General features: G+C 40.4%; 1 protein-coding gene across 3 annotated transcripts; it reads left to right on the forward strand.

Annotated features, from left to right (window-relative positions):
• The first annotated feature begins 1,785 nt into the window (after nt 1-1,785).
• Nucleotides 1,786-25,418, forward strand: LOC119795024 (polyhomeotic-like protein 1). 3 transcript variants are annotated; one of them, XM_038302836.1, is made up of 15 exons: nt 1,786-1,997; nt 5,282-5,429; nt 7,427-7,543; nt 7,772-7,840; nt 9,013-9,141; nt 9,228-9,392; nt 9,500-9,575; nt 11,581-12,548; nt 14,435-14,570; nt 15,801-15,967; nt 16,056-16,146; nt 18,223-18,310; nt 20,729-20,966; nt 22,963-23,170; nt 24,835-25,418. In XM_038302836.1, the coding sequence occupies exons 2-15, from the start codon at nt 5,307-5,309 to the stop codon at nt 24,984-24,986; spliced, it is 2,727 nt and encodes a 908-aa protein (XP_038158764.1). In that variant the 5' UTR covers nt 1,786-1,997; nt 5,282-5,306; the 3' UTR covers nt 24,987-25,418. The 3 variants fall into 3 exon arrangements, with proteins under 3 accessions (XP_038158764.1, XP_038158763.1, XP_038158765.1); XM_038302835.1 differs by having other exon boundaries at nt 1,787-1,997; nt 5,305-5,429; XM_038302837.1 differs by having other exon boundaries at nt 1,787-1,997; nt 5,305-5,429; nt 20,747-20,966.
• The last annotated feature ends 1,864 nt before the right edge of the window (nt 25,419-27,282 follow it).

The following is a 27,282-nucleotide window of genomic DNA, read 5'->3' on the forward strand; positions in this document are numbered from 1 at the left end:
GCTGTGACACCATCCTGGAGAGAAACATCAGCTGTGCTGCTTCCATCAACACCCTTGTTTATAGATGCTGGAGATCGGCCTGTTTTCCAGTGTGGTCCTGTTTCTCTGACCGTGACTGGCTGGATGTGCTCTCTTCGTCCTCTGGCATGGGAGCTGGCTCGGAGCTCCTCTGCCTGGTTGTGTGTTTCCTGGACGGGGCCGCCTTTTACAGCTGCTTTTTGTGTCTCTGCTTCTGTGTCCTTGAACCCCAGTCAGCAGATGGATGCTCAAACTGAGCCTGGTTCTGCTGGAGGTTTCTTCCTGTTAAAAGTGAGTTTTTCCTCTCCACTGTCGCTACAAGCATGCTTAGTGTGAGGGATTGTATTTGAGTCAATGAGTCGATGTAATCAACTAGTTTTCCTTAGATTGAAAACTTTAAATCAATTTGACTGCATGATCTGGTTGAACTGTAAAGTGCTTTGAGATGACATGTGCTGTGAATTTGGCGCTATATAAATAAACTGAATTGAATTGAATCAAACAGCACGGAGGTGGCAGCAGAATCAGGTAAGGAGTTCTGTAATTTGAATATGATAAATAACACCAAGACTGAATTTTAATATTTGTGGCCATCCATTTCATCATTCATATGAGAAGAAATTAATATATACTTAGTATAACTAGTAACACACAAGATTGCCTCAACAGATGGCTGCTCACACTGAGCCTGGTTCTGCTGGAGGTTTCGTCCTGTTAAAAGGGAGCTTTTCCTCTCCACTGTCGTTACAAGCATGCTTAGTGTGAGGGATTGCATTTGAGTCAATGAGTCAATGCAATCAACTGGTTTTACTTAGACAGAAAACTTTAAACCAATTTGACTGTATGATCTGGTGAACTGTAAAGTGCCATGAGATGACTCAATTTGTGAATTGGCGCTACATAAATAAAATTAATTGAATTGGTCTCAATGGCAGTTCTAGACCAAATGTACAAGGTGGCCAGGAGAGGGCACAGAAAAGCACGAAATAAAAAAAAAAAAATTAAGAGAGCTGCATCAAGTAAAATTTCCATTCAATTAGGTTTAATTAAATTTCTATTTCTTATTAGGTCAATATACGTTCAGGATTTAGGGATTTTACATAAGTTGAAATTAAATTTTTTTTCTATAACATCTGAATTAGAACTCAAGAAAAGTTGATAAATTCACCTGTAAAAAGTAGAGCATTTGAAAAAAAACATTAAGTAGATGAAAACTGGGATTCTATCTCAATACCATTTAAGCCTTATTATTTTATTATTATTATTCCTTTTTTTAACCAGAAAAAGTCCCACTGAGATTAACAAAAGACAGCGGTAAAAGATTACATTACAAATTACATTACAGTTTACAATTACATTTATCTATAATTAGAAATTCATAAAACAGTTACAAACTATTATCAACTTATTTTTTTTAAATTATTAGTAAAACAGAATTTGTAAAGAAAATGAAAATTAACAAAGTATTATGTCTTCAGTAAAGGGGCCAGGATGTGATCTACAGGGGCACTGGCCCCCATTGGCTCCTGTCTAGAACCGCCCATGATTGGTCTACATCCAAAATTATAATAAAAAAAATGCAACTCTTTTAAAATTGCATAAGAATACAATATAATAGTAATGGATCCAAATTTTTATTTGCCCCCTATTTTAAATATTCAATCATCTATAGAATGATGGAGCTTGTTGCTATGAGGGCCAGTGTTTAAGGGGTCTCCTCGTTTATCTCCGTCATCCCGTCGCGCCGGAAAAGGCAGAGCATCGTGAAAAAAAAGGAGGCGTTTCCCTCTAAACAACACATCAGCTGCAAATTTATGCAGAGCGGTGAAATCTGTGCTGCTGCAAAAAGAGGAGCAAGAGAGAAAATAAAAAGAGGCACACACAGCGGGCACCGCGTTCCCCAACCGCCCGGGAGGCCGCAGAGTCCGCCGAGGGGATCTGGAGCCAGAGAGCGGCTGAGGAACCCCGAAGCGGTGACGGTAAGGACGGAGCGACCAGCCCCGCTACCGAGCCACACAGCAGCAGCAGCGGCTAGCGGGATACTAGCAGGAGTAGCCTCCGGTGGATCTGGTATCAACTGGTCTGAAGCATGGAGGGCAGCTAGCAGCGTTAGCTCCCAGCTGACTGCTGCTGATAAACGGGGCTTTCTGGGACAGAGGAGGCTGGTGGCTGCAGACTGAGCTGCTGGAACTCCCGAAGATAATTAGAGGATGCAATTAAGATAAAATCAGATAAAATGGATCCTGCTGGGAATCCAAACCAACAGCTAAATGATGCACATTTAAAAGGATAACACATTTTCTGATAAATGAGAATAAAAGATTTAAGCTTTAATGTAAAGGCATTAATTTTCCACAACATCAAGGTCTCAGAGTTACCACATTTATTTATTTATTATTAAACATTATTATGCAGGTTGTAATATGTGATGCATTGCTTCCCTGAGAGTCTGGGAGCAGATCAGAGATGCACTGATCAGACCTGCACCGGCTCATACCGATTTCTGATCATCCACCAGTTTTAGCAGATCCTCATTGTCTTCCATGAAAACATTTTCTATGGTTTGCTGTTTAGAACAATGGATCTAATATAAACACTGAATGGCATGTTCCCAGACAGGCTGATTGTGTGAATTTAACAGAAGATAAATGGATTAGATGAATGTCTAGAACCTCAGAGAATGTTTTGTTGGTTTTACCAATTGTGGATTTTTTTTAGTTTGAACAGATTTAATTTTTAATTTAAGGGTAAAACTGTTTTTATTATTTAGAAATCGACCTTCTGGTCACTGAAAAGATCTGACCAACCTATACCTGTCTAATTTTGATCACTGGTTTCATTTGTTTAGTGCATCAATTTATTTGGTAAGGTAAGAAGGGTAACTATCTATATATATAGATAGAAATATATGGGCTGAAACTACTAATTGGATTAATCCTAATTAAGCAAATTATATTTAGTAATCAATTCATCGTTATTTGGAGTATAGAGACTCTGAAACATGCCTGTAGCTGACAGAGTGACCCACTTAGAGCAGTAATATACCAAAATAACAAAAAAATTTAAAAACATAAATTATTTGAATTTAAGATAGAAAATAAATTGTCAATTAATATGCTCTACCCAGGACTACTCAAGTGGAAAAGTTTTAGTTTTACCTGGTTTGATTCTGTATAAATTCACCTTTAAAGGTCCTTTTACTATATGATTATTAATTGAATAATAGACAGATTAATCAATTTGCAAAATAATCGTTAGTTGCAGCCCTAAAATATATATATATATATATATATATATATATATATATATATATATATATATATATATATATATAATTCCCTTTGATTTTAAATCAGGTTTATTCTGTTGGATGGAGTCTGATTGTTTTAGATCCTCTCACCTGATGCAGGTGATGGTCCCTAGAGGTTAAAGGTCACAGGATATGAGTCTTTATATTGATGGTAGACTATGAGTGGGTGATATTTTTTTACTTGGTATTGGCATGTTTATTTTCTTGTTTGGCCATTGGCCCATATGGGTACCTGTTGGCCGATTCCTTAGTGCATTCAGCAGCCATGGCTTGAGATCAAGTACAGGGCCTGCATTGCTGTTTCCTCCATCTGCTATCAATTGTTAATTCTTTGTCGGGTTTATTAATAATTGTTTCTCTTTAGTTTAAATTGAGACTTGTGTAACAGCTGTTCTCATAGTGTCCGTTGGTGTGTAATTAGAAGAACAGAAAACAATGTTGGCTTCAAGAGTCATCCTCAAATTATAAAAAATAACAGAGAAGATCAGTTAGACTGAAGTTAAAACAACCTGTATCCAAATTACAAGCCCGATATGGGTGATCTCTAATAGGGGGTTTTCAGGTGACGTCACGCTCACGTGACTACTCAGCGCGTCCGCCATATTGGGTGGCAGCCTTAGGCAGTATTGACAGTGAAAAATGGTGAAATCGTGTGTAATTGTTGGTTGCACGGCCCGTGGAGGTGGAGATCAACGCTCTTTCTATTGCATACCAGCCGTAATCGTGAATCAATGCGAAAAAACAAAACAGCTATCTGAACAACGCCGTCACCTATGGCTGACACGGATATCCAGGTCCGATTTGGACGGTGTGAAGCTGGAATACGCCAGAGTCTGCAGTGCTCACTTTGTCACAGGTAATTAACTGTCAAGCATTTAAAAAATGTAAGAGTATATTAATAATAGGGCTTGGGCGTCATGACGTATTACTTTCCGTGGCTGCAATGTTGACCGTCTCCGCCGCCGCTACTCAGACTACTGCCTATGACTACCGCGTACTGGACTCCCTCTCTCAGCCGTGTTTTAATTTGATTAATTTCACCTTAACTTGATTTCAACCAGTGGGAAAAGGCTCAAATATGTGAGAAACCCGGAGGGTTTAGGGAGGTTTGGCAGTTAACGTTACTAACCAAACCTTTGAAACACATAGCAGCTAGTTAAAAGTACATTACATGCCTGAGTGGTTGTTAGCACTAACGGTTAGCACTGTTTGCTGGCTTTATGAGCTGCAGCTCCTGAACCCATCCATTCGTAAACTGCACATGAGACTCCAAGGACTTGTAGCTTTGGAACTGTTCGCGCACCGCCGGCCGTTAGCCACCTAGCATAGCGAGCCCTGCGTCGGATTGTTTACATTTTTACCATCTTATTAAAACTCACCCATCCACGTATGATGGCGATTTCCTCATGTACATCACTTCGACATCTCGTACCCAACCAGATGTGAACTGGTTGTGAGCCTCTAGACCCTTGTACGCTCTCATTTCCTCAAGAGTGTGCAGAGGGCTTTCACTGAACACCAGGTAATGAACTATGTTACCGTGCTCTACATTTGGCCAATCATCTGGATTAGTGCTAAACAAGGCACCGTGGAGGGCATAGGGGTCCATATGGTCGATCATGGAAAATTTCCTCAGATATGTTCCATGATCTGGTGGCTCTAGCGTGCTGGCGTACTTATCCATTCGCGACATGATATATATGATATACGATAATATGCCACCCAAGATGGCGGACCGGAAGCTGGCCAGTGACGTCACTGAAAACCCCCTATTGGTAGATAAGCATGAAAAAAATCATGAGAATATGAATTTGCCACAACTGATGATATCACACTTTTTAAGAAAGTTCTAAGTCTCAGCTCAGGCAGCTTTTCTTGTTTTCCTGATCCTAAAACCAATCTTAGGCTGACAAGGAGAAGGTGGTGAGATCTTTTTCTGCGTTCTAACTCAACGTCTTCTTTCTGCTCATCTGCAGCAATGGAGGCGGATGGAGAGCAGAACCAGCAGGGAGGCTCAGCCAATGGGAGCACGCCCTCTGGGACAAGCTCCCGCCCCTCCCCAATGAACTCCATGTCTGCCTATGAGAGGCAGGCGGTTCAGGTAGGTCACATGACTTATACTTTAATAACTTGTATCTCTGGCTGCTTGTGCTGAAAAGCTTTAAGTCCTCAAAGTGCACTGAAGAAACGCTGGTCACACAGTTTTAGGAACAATCTGATGCAATGAAACTTCTGAATGTTGTAGAGGTTCTATCTTATGAACTCTGGTTTTCTGACAGATTGTTTAAAGGGACACATCTCTGTATTATGGCTCTGGGTTGTCTATTTAATGCCGGAACATTCCTTCCCTTAACATCCTTAGAAGTGGGAGTGGAGCAGTTAGATTCCTTCATTTCATGTAGGAAAGAGAGGAGCGTTTTTCAGACATGCATCTGGTGATTAAGGTCTTTGTTTAAAACTGAGCTTCCAGGAGCCTGTTGGTTAAAAATGTAGGAAGTTTAAAGTATCGTAAAATTATGATGGAGTATTAGGGCCAGGCTAGAGATTTTTTTTTCTTCTATTTCGAGATTAAGTCGTACCATTACGAGAATAAAGTCGTAGCATTATGAGAATGAAGTCATTATACCACAACCTATTTCAGAAAGAAAGCTTCAAGCTCTGAGCAGCATGACAGCCGACCAGCTCCACCAAACATCAACCTGAGTCCACTTTGACCTACTGTCTAATCTGATGCTGCTGTGCTAAAAGATTTTTCTTATTTGTCAAACCAGAGCCAAAGTATAACTTCACACGATGCTCGATATTCCTTATTTTAGGGAAGAAAGTGCTTCTTGTAAGAGTTGCCATAAAATACAACTTGTTTCTTGTAAATTTAGGACTTAATTCTCTTAATATTATTAGTTTATTCCCGTAATTTTGAATATTCTCCTTGTGACTTTTTTCTCGTAATATTACGACTTTATTCTCGTAATTTTCCGACTTTATTCTTGTAGTTTTCCGACTTTATTCTCGAAATATAAGGGGAAAAAATCTCAAACCTGTTTGTACTCTGTTGTATAAAATGACCTGGAGAATTCATCTGTTTTTTGTTTTTTTTCCTTAGCTTTTTTTTCTCCTTTTTTAATCTCTTCATTTTATATATACTTTTCAGCAGTTTTTTTTCCATATTTCTTTTCTAATTTTCTCATTCTCTGTATCTTTTTTTGCTATTTTCCTTGATAAATTTTCTGCATTTTGTCTGATTTTCTTTAGATGGCTTTAGGTGTTTGTTCTTTCCTCCACCTTCTTCCTCCCTTCTTGTTTTTTTCCGCTACTTTCCTCTTACTTTCATTCCATAATACCTTTCTGTCTTTCTTCCATCCTGTGTCTTTAATGCTTGCATTTAAAAAGCTTTTTAAAGCTATTCTAATCCTAAACTCATTATACCTGCTAAGATTTATGGTAAACCTTTTTTTTTTATTATTTCTGCTTTTAGAAACAGCCAAATGTCTAAAACATTCTCTGCAGATGTAGAAAAGTTTGGATATGAAAACAACGTAGGATGGCAATTAAGCTTTGAATGTAGAACCATTAATATTCTTTCCAGTACCAATAGTTGTAATTATAAGCATTTGTTTTCCCAAATTGTGTCTTACGGTGGTAATCTTTTTCTAATTTGTGACTCAAACTGATGATTAGAGAGAGAACTGGGTTGTTGAACAAAGTGGTGAGACTGGAAGGAGGCTGGGTGTTATTTTCTCAGGCCTTTGTCACCCTCCAGCCATCTGTCTTTGTCACCCTGCACATACTAATCCAAGCCGCCGCGCTCACATTCATCCGTCAACTTATTACAGTATGAACCTCGGCTCATACATCAGGGTTCTGGCAGAAAGCAGCAGCATTTATTCCTCCTGCTCTTATGTTCCTGTTTATCTCACCATGTTATGATCTTTTACAAACTCTTTCTTTTTTCCTATCCATGTTTTAATCGTTTCTTTTCACAGCCCTCTGCCTAAATCATTCACTTATTTATCTCCTTTACACATGCTGTTCTCATCTCTCACCCTGTCATTAATTTTCATATTTTTGAATCTTTTCTCCCCCACCCTGTTCCTTTAGGCCCTTCAGGCTTTGCAGAGGCAGCCTAATGCAGCCCAGTACTTCCAGCAACTAATGCTGCAGCAACAAATCAACAGCGCCCAGCTGCAGAATCTGGCTGCTGTGCAACAAGTCAAGGTAAATAAAAAAAATCCACTCTGCAGTAAAAGATAGAAGCTTAGGATACAGCCTCCATCTTGGCAAGATGTTTTGTCAGATTGGCAGGAATACGGTTAAAAACAATGAGCCACGTCCTCTGTCAACCACAGGACAGCCTCAGTTAACCGCTTTTCTTTGGATCCGATGGACGCCTAAATGTTTTCTCTGCTTCTTCTGGTTTTTGCATCTTTATCTCCTCCTCTGCAGGCAACCCTGGCAGCCAGTCGCCAGTCTAGTCCCTCCAGCAGCTCTTCTCAGACCACCAGCACTACAGTAGTATGCTTTATTTTTTGCTAACATCAAATGCTTGGAAACAACAAATTTTAAAAAACACTTTTAAAAATTTTCCAAATGGAATTAGATCGCGCAAAGATGCACTGCTTTCATTTTTTCGGAAGTTCACCCGTCAATCAATTCCAAAGCCTTTCTTTTTTTAGTTTAAACAAAAAGAGCATTTTAAGTTTTTCTGAAAACTGAAGTATATTCAAATTTTTACTGCTTTTGCTATGATACTCCAGCTAATATTTAATGGACTTTATTTGGGATTATTTCAAGTGCAACAGACACAGAAACAAAAAAGAAAAGAAAAAAAACTACACAAGATGACATCCACTGCTTCTACACTTGCATAGAGAGACAGAGAATAAGAGAATAACAGAAAAAGTATCACTTGTTTATACAACAAATATAAATATAGATGGTAGTCTCATTAAAAACTACACCGTAGATTTCTCTTATTTCAAAAAGGCTCACTAGTGGTTGTGAGGAGTCAAAGTCCTGCCCCCCATGGTGCAGAGGCAGACAGTGCTGCAGACATTTATAAGACTGTGGTCTTCAAATAAGACCAACATAGGAACAGCTGCATCCTCCGATCATATTCTAAAAGAACCGGCCAACCTGAGCCACTTGGGTACAAATTAGTCCACAACCCAAACCTATGAACCTCCCACAGGTCCACACCTCCAATAGAGAGCCTCATTTCTGCAGAGACTGACTAGAGCACACAGTGCTGGGCCTGAACGTGGCTACAAGCTCCCCACCACACAGTGCAATGCAACAGCAAACTCCATGCAAGCCAACACACTCTAGTGCAGCAAAGCAGACGCCTCTGAGCTATGCAGATCATCCATCTGCTACAACAGTAGAACTTTTTTCAGCCAAAATGTTTAGATAAACAGTCACTGGAAATTCCTCTCTTACTTATGCTGCATTAGAGTGAAGAGTGCTGGATATGTTTGGAATAAACCTAATTCAGTCATGTGGAAAGTTTAAATGTTGGTATTTAAGATATGCATCAAAACTGAATACATTCAATGTTATAATTTGGTTCACAATTAGTAATCTGCCAAATGCTTTTGATTCAGCAGAGGAATCAATCATTACAGTTACAATCTGTTAGGAAAACAGAGGATTCTACAAATTAAAAGTCTGATGTTGCTCCTCTTCAGGCCAGTGTAACATCTGGAGCAGGTTCTACAACCGGCAGCCGTCCTATAGGTGCTTCAGCAACCTCCACCATCAGTCAGTCTGTGCTGCTCAGCGGGGCAGCAGGCGGTCAGGGACAAATGTACCTGAGGGTGAGTTTTTTAACACTAGCTCCTTTTGGCCAATCTGTGACCTTGGTGTCAGTATTTATGTTCGGTAACTTGCCGTCTGTCTGCAGGTCAATCGTTCCCTGAGGACCCCCATGCCCCCTCAGCTCATCTTTATGCCTGGCAGCACAGCAACCGCTGCTGTGGCGACCGTTGCCCAGCAACCACAGAGTCAGCAGCAGCAGCAGGAAGTAACACCAGCTTCCTCCTCCGGAAGCCAATCAGATAACGACCAGGTATGAGGAGTAATGGAGCTAATTTGACAAAGGTGTTATGGTTTTTGTTGCTGTGTCTGGATTTAGAGCTTGGCAACCCAACAATGAATGATCCTCCGTTTCTTTAGGCCCAGAATCTCGCCATCCGAGGCGTGTCCAGTCCCAAAGGTGTTAAAACTGAAGCTCCAGAAAGGAGCGACTCAGGTAGGATATGATACAATTTGATCACATTATTATTCCGCTCATTTATTAGTTTCATTTTGTATTGTTTTACATCAAATGCTTTATTGTAGAGTCAAGGAAACAATAAATTACTGAAGTCAGTCAGAGTTGACAATTTTTAAAGAAGAAATGTTTTAATATTAGTGAATAATATTTCTTTTTTTATATATAAATGTATTTAATTGCTCTTTAACTCTTTACTCTTTAAGGTCAAATTCTCTACTCGAATTGGGGACCCACAGTCCCAAATTTAGCAGCAGGATTCACTTTACAAAGTGTTTTCTGTCCCAAGATGTGGCAGCTTTTAAATATGAATATATTGTGTGTTTATATTATTCACTAATAGGTCATATTTTTCAAGTTCAAGCCTGAAGACGATTGAGTGTCAGTCAGTTTAGAAACCTTATTATGCCTTAAAACAGGGTTCACCAACTTTTTTAAGGCTGCGGGCTACTTTATGGGTACTGAGTCATAGGACGGGCTACCAATACTGACCTATGAACTAGGGTTGGGAATTGAAAAGATTTTCACGATTCCGATTCCCTTTTCGATTCTATGAAACGATTCGATTCTTTATCGATTCTTTTTTCGATTCCAATTTGGAGAAAAAAGGAGAACAAACAGTTTGATTATCAGCATCAACTTTGTTTACTTAACTATTGCACAATCTTACAAACTCAACAAGATCAAGATGTCCACAGGAAATGTGAAACTGGAGTAACATCTGTGTTTAAATGAAAAATGAATACAAGAACAAACTTAAATAACCAACAATGTCTAATAACAAATTATGGGATAATAACCTACTTTAAATAACAAAAAATACTAATTATAAAACAGTAGTAGGGAAAATTAACAGTTCTTTTGCAGAAAGATGAGCATATCTGCTTTTTCTGGAAGGATACAGGATCTTTCAGCGCTTAAGGTGTTTCCAGCCGTGGAGAACACCCTCTCAGATGGGGTGGAGGAAGCCTGCACACAGAGGTAGTTTTCAGCCAGTCCAGATAGCAAGGGCAGCATATCTTGCTTGTTCCACCACCACAGTGTGGCGCTATCCCTGCAGGGGATGGAGGGCAAGCTTTTATAGAGCTGGATTTCCTAATCTACCCTCTGGGCTAAGGAAAGACGGGGCTTTGATTCACAAAGTGACCGCAGCTCGTTGTCTTCCTCCTCGAATAGTTCTTCTAACTTGCGTAACTTACGTAAAAACGTGACGGAAGTCGTGCTCCCCAGAGCCGACGCTCTAGGCTTTGGTGCTGCGGGAATCGAAAAAAGAATCGTTCAGCGAGCTGCCAAACGATGCCATGGAATCGGAAAATATGGAACCGGTTCTGAACAGGAACCGGATTTCGATTCCCATCCCTACTATGAACTAGAGGAGTTCACCTGAACTTCATAGATAATAAACATATTTCTATTGTTTCTTTTCATTTTTAATTTGCTTTTAGATATTCTCAATATGAAATCCATATAAATCCTCAAATGTTCTAATTTATTGATATGATAAAATGCTTCATAAATGCTTCAAAATAAGAGCTTCAGTAAAAAATAAAATTTCAGATTTAGTCCACTGGTGAATTGTTCTGTTTTCAAAAGATGCTGAGGGCACCCCATGTTGTCTTTGAGGGCCCCTTGGTGCCCACGGGCACCACGTTGGTGACCCCTGCCTTAAAATATGATTATTGTGATTACTATCTGTGAAGATTCTCAGTCATCAAGGTCATGGTCAAGCTTGAAAGAGTTCAGTTTAGGCAACTGGACGTAAAGTTTTTTAGATGTTTCGCCTCTTATCTTCAGTTCTTAGTGGTGGTGGGGAGCTCCCCACTAGAAAACTTAATGTCCAGTTGCCTAGACTGAACTCTTTAAGGCTATTCTAATTAAGTTGACCGGACAAATAAGAAAAACATGTCTGTAAAAAAGTTTTTCTTCCCTGTGGCAAAGTGTGATTGTGACCAGGTGTTTGCCTGTGCTTTTATTTTGGTATCAGGTGCCTACTCTCTGGTCCAGCCGTCCCACCCATCAAACCCACAGTCCCCAACCAAACCCAGCCCACAGACTCATCACATCAAAATCCCCACCTACCCCCAGCCTACTAACCTTAAAGCACACCCCACCTCTTCGTCCGGTGCCTCCTCCTCTTCCTCTTCCTCCACGTCCTCCATCCCTCTCTCCCAGCTCCTGCTCCATGGAACTCGAACACTAACCACAGGGACAACAGCTCCCACAGCAGCGCACGCGCTGGTCCTGACATCCAATGCAACGTCTCAGGCCCATGCGTACCCGGTCGGGACAGCGACCATCAAGCCTGCAGTCAACGCTCAGACTCTGGTGGTTCAGCCTTTACAAAAGGCGGCTTTAAACACAGAGAAATCGGGCCATGCGAACGGACCCATTCCCATCCAACCCAAGACTTTGCAGAGCCTCCGTTTGCCTCTACAACTTTCCTCCAGAAACCCCCCTCCCATTTTGCCTGCCCCACCGCCTGCTAGCAGCTCTAACCATCCTTCCCAGCCTCCGCATATCCCGGTCCAGATAGTGGGGGCCAGGCAGAGCTCACTGGGAGCCCCCCAGGCTCTCGCCCTTGCCCGTGGAAGCTGCAGCCAGGAAGGGGCTGCCATCCTCAGCAGCTCATCCAGCCTCCTCACCATGGTGGCCTCCATTGCCTCCAGAGAAGGGGGGGTTGTTGGCAGAGGGGTGGGGCTTAAGACTCTTCAGACGCCCCAGGAGGGTCCGCCCACAGCTCAGGCTCCTCAAGTGCAACCCCAGACCAATCAAAGCTCTGCGAGTCAGAACGGAGCTTCAGCTCCAAGCCCCGCCTCCTCTCAGTCGTCAGCCATTACAGCACCTCCCACCTCGCAGTCTCGTTCCACACAGTCCCTCCCCCAGGGCGCCGAGGAGCAGAGAAGAGCAGGTTTGACGGCTAACGGAGACTCGTCAGGAGGTCAGACTCCACAGGTGAGTTGATTGGTGTGTTTTATCTTTTTATAACCGCATCAAGACTCTTCACAGATGCTGTAATGTTTGGGATAAAGACCCACTGACTTTGTAGCCTTGTGAGACTGTCCTGATCTCACGAGCTTTCAAGGTTTCACTCGCAAGTCAGTCTGGCTGCTCTCTGTTAAAGAAAATTTGGAGCAGTTCACCAAATGAATGTCCAATCAGCGTTGGCTTCGAGGCGGGTTGAGGTGTGACGCAACGAGAAGCGTGACAGTTGAGTCTAAAGAACATGGCGGTTTCAGCAGATGAAACTAGCATTAGCGTGGCTATCGAGCAAGTTTTATCGGAATTACAGAGTATTTCTTCACTGAAAGAAGAGCAAAACACTGCTCTGGAGGCTTTTCTCAGAGGAAGAGATGATTTTGCTCTCCTCCCAACTGGTTTCGGCAAGAGTTTGATCTTGTGGTTGTGTTTTCGTCGTCGCTCTGTTAGTACGTCATATGTTCCGTTGATCTGATTGGTTTATTTGGCCCGTCTATCACCAACATAGGCCAATCAGCTAACCAGTATTTTCGCCCCTTCCCAAAATTACTTTAACGGAAGGTTTCCAGATGGATATGCGGAGCAAATCCATCTGGCGGAGTCAGGTTACTGACTTTGTACCTGGTTCCCTGATAAGAAGGTTCGCTCGTTATCAGAAGAAGGAATATAGCAGCTGTTCTTACTGTTTCATGTAGGTTTGCAGATCATTGATTGCTTAAAGTCTTGTTTATGTTTGTAGTGACTGATGGTTGTCTCCTTTATACGGAAGAGGATTAGGGCCACTGAAAAAAAAAATAAGTTAACAGATTTTTTTTTTGTTTTGTTTCAGTATAGTATGGGAAAACAGTCAGAATTCTGACTTTAATCTCAGAATTCAGATTTTTTTTCTCAGAATTCTGAATTTTTTTATCAGAATTTGTCAGAATTCAGTCAGAATTAAAGTCAGAATTCGGACTTTTTTCCCATACTAAACTCAAATAAAATGTAAAAATCAGTTAACTTTTTTTTCCCCACTGGCCCTAATCCTCTTCCATACCTTTAAGCCGGGTATACACAGTACGATTTTTTTTTGCCCTTTTCAGGGCAATTTTCCAGTCGTTTTAGAATTTTTTGATTGGGCCGACTTTCAGCCTGGTCGCGCATCTTGTAGTGTGGAGATCAGCCACTCATGACCACCTCTCGATCAGGAATCGTGAGGTCAGGAGAAACCAAACATAATAGAATTAAAATTCAGTCGGCCGTCGTGGGCAAATCGCTCAGTGAGCAAACAAGGACTCTTCTTCTTTTTCCTCTCAGGCGAAAACACAGACGCATGGCGGGGGTGCGAGTGAAATGGAGTTTTTCTGTAAAATTGACAGACCGTAGTAACTAGTTTGCTCAGCCATGTCTTTGTCCAAATACATCGTCGCCTTTTCATTATTATTATTATTTTATTTTATTTAAATAAAAATAATATTTAAGCCAAAACAATGATTTTAAAAATAAAATAAAAAAAGATTCAGATAAAAAAAAAAAACATTTTCTTTTCTATGTTGGTTTTCTTTTCTGCGCTGAATAGATGGTGAATAAAGTAGTGCATCATCACACTTCTCTTTAAAGAGCTTGGAAAGCATAGGGAGTTGGTTTCCTCAGGGTTTTATTCATTTAATCTTGATGTTTTCAACCCTACTTCATGTTGCAGCTCCTTTAATTATTCCTGAATTATCAACATGAATGATTATATTGGATTTTAAGTCCTTATATTTTAAATATCAATCTGATCGGAAGCAAAGCTTACGTCTCCTCCCTGTTCCTTTGACTGCTGCAGTAATCTGTCTCTAGCTTCCAGCTTCATGTCTTTGTTTTGCTTGTTTTGTCTGAAGGGAAAGCAGACGAGTGTTTCCCTAAAGAGGAAATCAGATTCCGCCTCAGCAAATGATGAAGACGGTCCGTCTCCTCCACGGCTGCAGCCAGTCAGAGATCACAGCTCCACGCCTCCAGGCAACCCTGTCAATGCAGGTAACCTCACAGGAAGGACGGGCAGCAAGACCTGAGGGTTTTATAATAATACTCTATTTACTGGAGTGATGATGGAGATGGGAAAAAGTACCAAGTCACCAACACAAATTCTGTTAGAAAAATAAGCTCAACCATTATGAATTGGACTGTTTTACAGTAGCGGCCATTCAAAATGGCCCTTCCCAGTTAATTGCCAGCCGAATGGCAGCCTTCTCCCCTGCGACTCCCAGCAAAATCCCCTCTAACTTCCAGTCACTCTTGCACATTTTTTTACTCTGACGCCACCCTTTCGCTGAATTACAGGGTCTGACCAGGAGACGAGGCTTCTCTTTAGATCTTAATGTCAACAAATCGTGACCGAAATAATATTTTAGTACAAATATTGATGGTTAAAAAGGAATTGAACGGGGACCAGCGAACGGCACATCAAGGAAAGTGGGGAAATATTAAATGGCTGCCACTGTAGCACAGAGGTAACATGAATTTATGTTATTGTTTGCTTTGTAAAGCCCGGGAATTCTTGTTTGATTTTCTCTGGCAGCAGTAAGTCCAAACTTGGATATAGTGAATCTGTAGAGAGCCCTTCTACCATAAAGACTTGGAGCCCATCAACAATAATAGTTAAAATCCCAGAGGAAACATGCAAAAGGCTGATCAGCAGCCATAGGAGGAGCTCAATTGTTATTTTAACAATCAAGAGTTTTCCTCTGATCGTTGAAAGGGAATAAATAATATTTAAAAAGCTTTTTAACTCAAAATGTAAATTTTTGTTTTTTAAATAAACACCTCATTCCTCAATCAGTAAAATACAGTTTGACTAAATACAATAGATTCTACATCTGTCAGATATAAAAAACTAATTTGCTTAAATGTGGCTCTTTATGCTTGAATGAAAAACAGTCAAGAATCCAACAGTACTCGGATACCAGGAGCTGCAAAGTCATCACAGTTCCTAAAATGATTTTATTTTCTTTCACTAATAATAAACAATGGAACTATGATCCATCCATCCTGCTCTGGGTGTCCTTGTAGTTAGAGGTTGTGGGTTGGATTCCAGCTTCCTTATGTCCCATTGACCTCTTGGGTTTGGGTGGGTAAGAGCAGCCGTAGTGAAACATGATTTCAGTGGTCAGTATGACTAGAATTCAGCCTGTTTACAAAGACTCGCCTCTCTAGAATCCAGAAAGGTTCTGACTAAGAACATTTTAAACTTCTTCTCCACCTCTGCAGGTTCTCCTCCTCCACCCTCCTCCACTGCGACCCCGATCCTCTCCGTGTCCAGGGGGCCCTGTGGTCAGGGGGAGCGGGTGTCGCCGCCTCAGGCTGTGGTCAAACCACAAGTTCTCACTCACCTCATTGAAGGCTTTGTCATCCAGGAGGGAGCGGAGCCGTTCCCAGTGTGTACTCTCCATCTGTACTGGGAATCCATCGTTCGGCTCTGGACTGTCGCCTGAAATGTCGTTTTTTTTCTTCTTTTTTTCATAGATATGTGGTCCAGCAAAAGACTCGGCTGGCGAAGATTTAACCGATGATAGTCCAGACACCAACCAATCAGAAACGGTCACTACAGCAACAGGTATCGGTTGAAATTTCTAATAGCCCCCTTTTTTCTCCCAAGCTACCTTGTGTCCAACAGGAAGGTGCTCACCCTTCCTGTTAGCTTTATCTGTCTCTCCAGTCTGAAAGTAATGGAGACAATTATCTACATGTAGAAGAAAATATAATTACTTTTAAAAAGCGTCTTTTGATTTTCTTTTTCCATCTAGCTAAGAACAATATTAGTGATAATGATAACTAATTTAACAAGGTAATTTAGTAATCACTTAAATGTTTCTGGAGCATAGAGACTCTAAAAGGGGAGTGTGGCCTAGTGGTTAGGGCTTAGATCTTGGACTCCTGAGGTTCCGATTTTAAGCCCCATTCCCACGGACTCCCTCTCTGGGTCCCTAAGCAAGAACCGTAACCCCACGCTGCTCCCTGGGCGCCCAACAATGGCAGCCCACTGCTCTCCAAGGGGATGGGTTAAATGCAGAGAGTTAATTTCATTGCTCTGTACTTGTGACTGTAATGACAATAAAAAATTAAAAAAAAGGCTAAGATGAAACATGTCATTAACTATAAGAGAAACCAACCTAGAGCCGTAATTATATCAAAATTCAACATTTTTTATTCAAGATGATAACAATCTAAAAAAGTCTAAATGCTCTACACAGAACTCCTTCACTGGATTAGTTTTAGCCCAACACTGCAAAAACGATCTAGAAATAAGCAAAAATGTCTTAAATTAAATGTATTTCCCCTTAAATTAAATAGGTAATAAGATCATCTGCCAATGGAATGACTTTCTTTTTACTTTTAGAATAAGATCATCAGATAATATACACTTGAAATAAGATATTGCAATTGTTTTTTTCTTATTTTAAATGTAAATTGGTCCATTGGCGAAGTGTCTGTCTCACTTACCTCCTCAATTCAAGAAAAAATGCAACTAGATTTTCGTTCTTTGCAGTGCACCTGGTTGAAATTTGGTTTTAAGTCTACTTTAAGGAATGTCATTAATTAATTAACTGGAAAAATGACCAACAGATTCATTGATTAACAAAATAATGATTAAACAAAATTAGCATCCTCTCTCTCTTTTCTGGGCCTGAGTTGTAAGAGTTTGTTTGACAAACGAACTGATCAAAAACGATCAAACTCTTTCCAACCAGTCGGTCTCCAGTGAGGCCAGCCAAGCCAATTATTGGCCTCTTTCCAGTTTCTCGGTGCATCTCAAAATGGGATCACAGGCGTAACTTTCTGAAGGACTGCTGTGGATATGTCCCCACCAATGATTTCCGCTTTTTTTCCCCTTTCCGTTTATTTACTTTCGCCAAAGGTAACAGTTGGGTGCAGCTAACTGTGTTCAGAGCGTTTTGAGTCTTTTTTTTTTTTTTGTCTTGTGCAATTCTCCTGTGTCTCGCCTCTCAGTGTAACATCATCGGATCTGTCGCTTTGAGACATTTGATTTGCGGTCGCATTTCACTGATGTACAGAGTAGCTATGTGGTTGGAGGAGATAGGAATAGGAATAACAATTGGAAAAGCATTCAATAAATGTATGTTTGAGCTCATTTTTTGGAAAAACACGTAATGAAAGCATTCGGGTCGAGTAACTGTAGGTCCATCAGCCCTTTCATCACAAAGTTACACCCTTGAATGGGAGCGTTTCATTTTCACATGCAGCCATCCCTTTGTACCCTTCAAGGTTTGATTATGTTTCTTGAAAACATCTTTAGAGTCTGATTTAGTTCATTTAGTTCATTATTTAGCTTCTCTATTCAATGCAGCAATCTGCTGCACTGCTCCTCCCAGCCTCACTTCCATCGTGAATCAGTTTGATTCCTGCTCGACTTTTTCACTGCATCTTTTTAATTACAGCTTCCAAGCTGGAATTTCCAGTCCTGGGTTTAATTGCAGGAGAGCTGAGAGAAAAAAAGAGTCAACAAATTCTAATCCTTCTTTTAAAAAGACCTGTGATTATAATGATTATGGTTTGAAAGTACGACTCTCTCTAATATGATTTCCTTTCTCACATATTTAGGTATTTGTGTTAAAGTATTTGCTGCTACATTAAGCAACCACCATCTTCTCTTGTGAACCTTTGCCCTTAGTGCTGAAGTGTGAATACTGCAAAAACTTTGCACCTGCCAGCCAGTTCAGAGGCACCAAAAGGTTCTGCTCCATGTCTTGCGCCAAGAGGTACTATGCATGCATGAAACATGTGACACTATATGAACATCTAATCAAGCCCCTTCATGTTGCTCTGCTGCAGCCACTGCATACTTCACAGATCTCTGGATGCTAATTACTACTTTTATTGTCCAAATCAAACATTAATGTCTTTGGAATTTAGGCAGCAATCATTGGAACTAGAGTAAAAACATATAGAAGCAGTCTGAAAGTGTTTATACCCTTGAATTTATTCCGTTTTATTACAAAAAAAAACCTAAGCATCAAAACTACTATTCAGATTTTAAGCTTCAGATTTTTTTTCGACTTTTTCGGCAAGTAACGCATTAATGTGAACTGGAAGGAAAACTATTATTTTCAAAAATTGTTATGAAAGACAATAGCTACAATAGAATAGTCTGGATCAAAGCGCATCTATGTTAGTTCTTCCCAGTCACAGTGATTCATCCTCCAATTATTCATCCCACAGAAGACTAGTGCTACGTTCACACCAGACGCGCTTTGGGGAGTAAGAAAAGCGACTGCTGCTTCATTTTTGATGCTTGTATATTAAGTTTAGACGCAACTTAAGAGCTCCTGAAGCACGTCCAGTAAAATGTACCCAGATGCTTCTGATGCTTCTGCTGCTTCTGTGTTCAGTGCAGAGAGTGGCTTTGCTATATTTGCTGTTATAAGTGGGTAAAAATTACTTTTAATATATTTTTAGGCCAGAAAGTCCACCTCAAAACTTCAATCGTGCAGTTGGTTCATCAAGATTACAATCTTGCCTTCAAATATAATTTCGCTGTCGGAGCCGCTCAGACCCCCACATGGCGGAATGGTGTCACTGGGAACCCCCAGCAGCTGCGGGTTTTCCTCTACTCTTCATGGTGGCTGGAAGTTGATGTCGGCGTTTTTCATATACGTATCCAAACTGCAGGCACCAGGATAATGAAAGCGAACATATTTTGGGTTTCGACATTTTAAGTTAATTAAGGCATTAAATAACTGTTTCAGGGGAGTGATCACAGCGATCTGCATCGGCAGTGCTGTGTCTGTCTCCCTGCCAGCTCTCAGATCGGCTTCCCTGATTGGTTGATGCAGCCAGCAAGCAGCATAAGTTAATTTTTGAAACTCCAGCAGCTGGTGCTTGTGAAGCTTTTCCAGCGCCTTAGATGCTCAGAAGCTCATCAGGCACTGCTTCGTTGTTGGACTATGATGGACCTTGACGCACGCAAGCATTGACTTTGCATGTAAACCAGCTGCTTCAATCGCATGCGGTCTGAACGTAGCATTAGAGTTAGTAGAGACTAAAACTATATAAATATTAAAAATGTATTTATTAAAAGCAAACTGAAGTCAGTTTTTTGTTTGAATGCAAAAATGTGACTTATTAAGGTTCTAAAACATACACCTTCAGTCTTTGGTTTACTTTATATAGACGCACTGCTTTGTGTGGTCTACCACAGGCGTCTGCAACCTGCAGGTCTGGAGCTGTAAGTGGCTCTTTGGGCCCCCCACAGGGGCTTTTAATAGTGGCTTAAAATGATGTAAAGAAGCAACTAAAATGGTATAATAATAAATACCAGCCTTAAAAGCTTATGAGTTGTTTTTTTTTTTTTTTTATATTTGACGGAATTTAAAAAAAAAGAATGACGTTAAAAGAAAAGTATTTTTTCAGTTCTCCATTGCTTTAACTTTGATTTTTACATCAAATAACTTATGGAAGAAAATCCATGGTTCATCATTATGCAACAATTTATGCTTTTGTTTTGAAAGCTAACGGCAAAAGACATGTCATATAAGATATTTAAGAAAGAAATAATAAAGTGTTTTATTAAAGGGTTGTAGCATATTTGCGGCTCTAAATGACTTTTACTCAGCCAGATATGGGCCGAAATGGCTCCTTGGATTTTAAGTTTGAAGATGCATGTCTCTCACATAAAGTCCTGTTAAAAATGCTTGGCAGCGTGTAAAAGTTGAAGTGAAGGAAATAAATCTTCATCAGTAGAAATGTGGCTGTGAATTATCAGTTGGCTTCAGCCCCACATTCACTGCATGTCTGTTTTCTGTGCTTTTTATTTTTTATTTTTTTTATGTTTTTAATGTGACACAACTTTATCCGCCTTGATGTTCAACAATGGCCTGGAAATGTTTGTCTTATGAGAATTTGGAAATGTTTTATTTGAACTGACATGCTCTTGTGATTTTTCTATTGTATTTATTACATCATGTGTTTTATATGATAAACAATGCATATCCTGCATTGTTTGGAACAGCATTTTGTCAGCATATGAGTTTGAAATTATTTTTGCTTTGCTTTGCCTTTGTCTCTTTGGCAGCTTTGTGCGTATGACTTCTATACCACAGCTGGTCCAAAGAGACAGAACTTTGTGTTGCTCGTCCCGGCTTCAGTACCGTATATGTCACTCTTTGTCTACGATACAGTATGTATTGGTTCCCCAGGTACAACGTCAGCTTCAGGCAGAACTTCACCGTGCGAAACAGTCACAGCCAGCTTCAAGATCAGAATCGAGCTATGGATCAGGACCAGGATCAAGACCAGGGCCAAGGTCACTTATCTAACTCCGATGAGGAAGGAGGGATTGCAAGGAGGAGGGTGCCTCGTAGGACTAGCTCAGAAATAGCCAGCGCAAAGATAGCAGGAAGGCCCGTCCCAGCAAAGGTGAGAGAATAGTCCTCTCCAAGATGAAAAAAAGACAATTAAGAGACATTAATAAGCTTCTGCTTATACAGCTATTATCATTTTTTCTTATAATTAACTCAAATGAGAAAATCTTTTTTTTTCCTCATTTTATTTTATTTATTTATTTTTATCTTTGATATGTGGCTTTAATGAAACGAGGAAACACAAAGCATATGAGGGAATCAGGAGCCCCCACACCAGACCTGTGACTAGCTCAATTTGCAGAGTGTTGTGAGGTTTGGTGCCATCTAGTGGCTGGAACCATGCAACCACATAACAGCTGCTCTGTTTCTGTAACTTCTATTTTTTAAAGCTACAGTGTGTAATAATTACAGGCATATAAATTCAGAAATTTAATATATTATACATAACTATGTTATTTATCATCACCTATGAGCTCAGCCTTTTAACCATAACATTTGCGTTGCCTTAGAATTCGTTATTTATAATTACATAGGAGCGGGTCTCGCAGCCATGGAGGCTGACATCTTTGCGCTACGGCAGCGCAGAGGCAACAAACTAGCGATTGCGAGATCTCCCATGACGCTCGAAAATAACTACGGCAAGTTGAGAGAGATGAACTGAGACGGTACTGAACAGTAGATGGCAGTATTATGCCTGAGAAGCGTTTAGTCTGCCTGAAACCAAAGAAGAAGAAGAAGCAGGTATACTGCGCCTCGGTAACAAGAAAGGTAAACAAGGCGGCAGGCGTGAGTGACTTTGCAAACTGTTTGGCACTGTGTGGCCAAACATCAGACGAATGGAGGATCATGCCTACTCTGTATCACAACGAAAAGCGGCGGACACCGAACCCCCGTCATCTAAGAAGCGGAAACACGACGAGAATAAACGCAAGAGTGACAAGAAACGACAAAAAACACGGATCAACATTGGCACGGCATTTACACGATGGAAGTCACTGATGGAGGAAAAAGGTTTTCAAAGTGACGCTCAAGTTGCCAGTTTTCTCTTGGACAGGTAATTAATCCTATACACACAATTGTCTAATATCACTGCAGTTTTTGGAGTACAGGATGCTCAGACCTGTCTAAAACAATAACATGCTGCGTGATGATGCTGTTACTCTCCAGTATACTTATTCAGCAACGTCCCTGACGTTTCACAGGTAATGATTCAGTAATTTTCTGTAAAATAATTTTCTGGATATATACCTCGGTTACTTCTCTCCGGCTCCTTTGGAGATCTTCAAGCCTTTCCTCCTCTGCTCTCACCCCGCTGGCTCCCCTCTCTCGCCTGGCCCCAGCTGCACGCTCACCCCGGCCTCTCTGCCCTCTTCCTTTCCCTCTTCCTTGCCTTGTAACCCCCGTGCCACAAACAAGACTTGGACTCTGTAAACGGGGAATATATATTCTTCCAGCGAACACAATCTCGCTGTTAAACTAATGACTACAATTACTTCGTCTGTTTATATCACCATGCAAAGCAGCTCACCAAAACGTCACAACGACGTAGAAAAAATAACGGGTATATTTATTATCTTAAGTCTACATGAAATCTATACCCTACACAGACTAATGAAATACTATCTGTAAAATTATCTATGTAAACAAACCTCATCACTTGAGAAGGTAGGTGATGCGGACGTCGTGGAAGACATTTTGTCCCGTAACGCTCGCCGTACTGTTGGGGGGGAGAAGCGGTGGGGGGGAGACGTTCATGTTGCTGCAGTCTGCAGTCTGACCGCTAGATGTCGCTGAAAATTACACACTGTAGCTTTAAGACATTCAACCTTCTTTATGGTTTACAGATTTAATTCATGCATGCAGGATTATTTTGCAGATGGGATTGAGTGCTTAGACTGGTGGTTCTTTGACGAGTCTTACTGGTTTTGTAGCGCTACCACCATTGTTTGGGGTGCTTACTGGACTGGCTGCCAGGGGATCTGATTTTTTTTCAGTGATTTTCAAAGTGTCTCCCCTCAGGAATCAATGCTCTCCCTCTTTCCTGCCTACAGAGTCGTTCAGAGTCCAGCCGTTCAGAGGAGGAGTCCAGTGGACAGGAGGATGAAGAAGACGCCATGTCCCTGTCACCTGCTTCCTCAGCTTCCTGCCACCAGCCGCCTCCACCGCCTGCAGCTGAGAGCGCAGCACCACCCTGCCAGCCTGCTAGCCCCGCCCACTGGACAGTGGAGGAAGTGTCACAGTTTATTTCCTCCCTACAAGGTCTGTCATTTTTTTAACCTCAATGAATTTATGGAGAGAATTTTGCTCTATTATTGTCACAAGCAAAGAACATGTTTCAAAATTTGATATTTGTTATTTATTTGTTTCAATTTTTTTTTTGTTAATGTATTTTTAACTTTTTTTCCATGTCTATTTTTTGTTTATTTTTATTTCTTGCATTCTTCTGAAATTGCATTTAACAGATCACATGACTTAAAAAAACAAATGACTTGATGCTCACATTGAGAAATAAATATATAGTTGCTAACATCCATGAAGACCATGCACACTAAACGCATCTTTGCTCCTAACTCAAGAGGAAGGGAAGAGAATGTGATCTGGGAAACGGCTTTTACAATGAATGCAATACATGACACTATATCTGAAAAAAGCAATTTGTAATGTATAAGAACATTTTTAAAATGTAATTTGAATTATTTAAAATCTTAAGAAATTGATGATAATAAATACATTTATTTGAAAAAATATAATATAATAGAAAAATTCAATTCAAAAGTAAAAAAAAAAAAGAAATAACATGTTACACTCAAAACCTTTTTTCTCTATTAAAACATTTTTTGAAGGTTAATATCTGGATGTAATTTATTTTCAATATTAATTTTTTTATTTCCATTTATAAAAAGTGTTTTTTTGCCTGGAAAAAAAATTCTCTCCGTACAATTTAGTTAAATCGAAGGAACTTAATTCATTGATCTAATGGTTAAATAGTTATAGATCAGTTGCTGCAAAATAGTCTGTGGGTTTCTCGTTGGACAGGATTGTAAAGCTACAACAAGAGTAAAAGCAGACTGTAAAGAGAGTTAAAATAAATGTTTTTTTTTATACATATATTAGGGGTGGAATGGTTCACAGAATTCACGGTTCGGTTCGGTTCACGGCTCTGGGTCACGGTTTTCGGTTCGGTTCGGTATATGTTAATTGTTAGGAAAATCTCTAAGCTGACATGTTGGTCATGTTGCTGTTAGCATAAACAAAACGTGTTGCACAATGCTTGCAAACTGTTGCACTTTTATCCACAACTTTCTTTGCGCCGTCATCGTAGGTCACTCTAAATACAAAGCGGTCCCATACAGCAGACCTATAAAGTGCTGCTGGCGCGTCTTCCAACTCCTGTTCTTTCCCACTCGCCATACCCACACAATTCTCCACAACAACTGATTTTTTTCTGCTACACCCGGCTACGCTGCTTCGCTTCTTCTTCTTGTTTACTACTGGTGTTGGCTTTGGTCGCAGTACCGCCACCTTCTGCTCTGGAGTGTACACGCTTCACCTATGAGAAAAAAGAGCAGCGCATGAACCGAACGCAACACACGTGAACCGAACCGAGACAGTCGAACCGAACGGTTCGGACGGCTTTCATAAACCGTTCCATCCCTAATGTATATGAAGCTAAAACTTGAGCCTTCTGCTATAGGAACACATTTCAAAATAATGTGTTTTACTTTCTATCTGGTGAGGTTCCTTCATTAAAGGTTTAAACTGGAAGTTTAGATCTTGCCCAAAAAAAATGTGGAAATGCAAACTTTATTATTTATTATTTTCATGAAGCTTTTATTCTCTTTTTTTCTGTCATTTTAAACAAAGTTATGCATCAAACTGGATAAACTCTTTTCTTACTCTGCTTGTGTTCCTGTCGCTCCCAGGCTGCGAGGAAATCGCGTCCCAGTTTCTATCGCAGGAAATCGACGGACAGGCTTTGCTGCTGCTGAAGGAGGAGCATCTGATGTCCACCATGAACATTAAGCTGGGACCAGCCCTGAAGATCTGCGCTCACATCAACAGCCTGAGGGACTGATGGTCCGCTGGTTTCCGGCCCCCGCTGTGGGCTGGGATCAGACGGTGGGATTTTAAAGCTCTCCAGCTGAACCGAGCGCTGCAGAGTTTACGCCTGCCGTCGGCGGAGGGGGGGACACTCCTGATTTCTCTCTGAAAGTAATATTTGCAGAGTTTGGCTCCGCGCTTGAACCTAAAACTGTGATGGATGAAGGTTTTCTCATGAAGGCACCAACTGCTGCTCCATCAACACATTCATGAAGACTTCATTTTCTTATTATTTTGCACTTCTAAAGATAATTTGTTTGTTTTTTCTGACATTTAGGAAGATGACTCCTTTTATTATTATTTCAAATATCTTTGGTTTTCTTGTTCATCGTGATTTATGTGTCAAATCAAGAAGAAAAAATTTAAATGGGAACAGAAACGGTTGAGGTTTAAAACTTGGAAAAAACATTTTTAGAGGAGAAAAGTGTTTATTAGCTTACTGTTACTACGAATGAGGAAACCCTCGCCTTCTATAGGTGTGTTACCGATAGCTAACAGGGTACAGTGAGAGAACAGGGTATCTGAAAGGCCAGAGTGGAGTCCAACAAAACCAGAACCACGGCAGGTTCTGAGAGCCTGCCATGTTGATTTTACAGGATGTAAAGTAGAAAAACTCAAGAAGTTTCTTTACAGCCTGAAACGGGCTGGATTCTGCTTCGTCTTCAGGGTCTGCATAATTTTACAGGAAAAAAAAAGTTAAAGGGAATCAGGTTTCCTTCCCTTAACGATATATTAGTCTGAAGTAAGAAAAATTAGGTGATTACCGCCTTTTATTTAGCTTTAATTCACAGCTTTTGAATCTTCAATCATATTTTAGGACAAACTTTTGTTTGGGTTTTTAAAAATGGCCGCTGCTTCCATTGCAGCCAGAGCCAGTGGATCTGTGGCGTCTGAACATCCCGGCTCATAAAAGGCCTTGAACTTGGATCGTAATATAATTTAAGAATGTAACAAACATGAGAAGAAAAAACACTCTTTATTCACTGTTGGAGAATTCATTCCAGATTTAGAAAAGATAAAAATGTGAAATAAGAGTGGTGGAGATTCCTAACATAAGGCTGGATCAGAAGCCAGCTTCTTAGCTACAGATGATTAAAAACCCAACCTGTTTTAGTTTTTTTTTTTTTTTTATGCACGTCCGGGAAAGTTTCTCAAAACAAATTTTGAAAAAGCGACAAGTTTTGTAATGAAAGGTTTGCAGGAACCTTCTGCTGAATGATTCCCACGTCGTCTCTCTAAGCTTTATGGAAGAAGACCGCCTGCTCTTTAAACGGAAACTAAAGAGCAGCGACCAACACCAGAAGGTGAAGCATCTTTGGGCTGAACTGTTGAAGCTGTGGACCTACATCTGTTACAGACTGAAGTGCTTCGTCGGCCAGAATGACTGAAGCTATACTGTAGTAAATGTAAAAATTTGCCTTTCTATTTAATTGCACATTTGTTTGCTGGACTGCCTTGTCTTTTCATGTTCCCTGGTGGCCTTTTTTCACTAGTCTCTAGATTTAAATGAGGACTGTCTGTCATTTTTTAACGTATTTTCGTACCATTCCATCTTTTCTAGAAATGCCTTCATTTTTAAAGTCACATCCGTTGCTCTTCCCAAAGCGTGACTTAAGTAGTAGCAACCTTGATGAAGGAAACTCCCCCGTCTTCCTTATAGCTTTCTCATTTATTGTGTACTCGCCAACAGTATTTACCTTTGTAGCTAGCTAGCTATCCTTGGCTTTGTTGTGACTGACTGTGTCTGTTTTCTTCTAAGAAGGGATAATCCTTGATTGCTGTGCGTTTTTGTTTCAGTCTGCCCACGATTCTGGAGTATTTCAATTTGCCGGTCCCTCCACATGTAAGGTTGGATTGAAAGAACTCATGCACGCTGTAGTGAGCCTAATTAATTCAGCTCTAATGATTTCATCTGATCGTTGTTCGTTTCAACATCAATCCAAACAAGCAGCACCTTTCTCTCCAAAATTACCGAAGGTTCTGTAAATCTTTTATTTGCAATAATCAGAGAAAACGGCTGAATCTTGAAGGAATGTGTTTGACGATGAGCGGTTAATGCTGTAATGAAAATAAATCCTCCAGGAACTGTTGTAGGAATCTGTCTCCTGTTTTTTTTTGTTTTTTTAACCTGTGCACCAGTTCATCAGAGCCAAACAGGAACAGTAACGATGCAAACTCCCCCCTCAGGGCATTGCTGTTTTTGCTGCACGGCACCTTTATAAAAAGTGATTTAGTTCTGTAACAGATAGCAATTCTATTCAATGTTTTTA

This window comes from Cyprinodon tularosa, unplaced genomic scaffold (assembly GCF_016077235.1).
Source record: "Cyprinodon tularosa strain WSP-4 unplaced genomic scaffold, ASM1607723v1 ctg5, whole genome shotgun sequence".
Classification (NCBI taxonomy): Eukaryota; Metazoa; Chordata; class Actinopteri; order Cyprinodontiformes; family Cyprinodontidae; genus Cyprinodon; species Cyprinodon tularosa.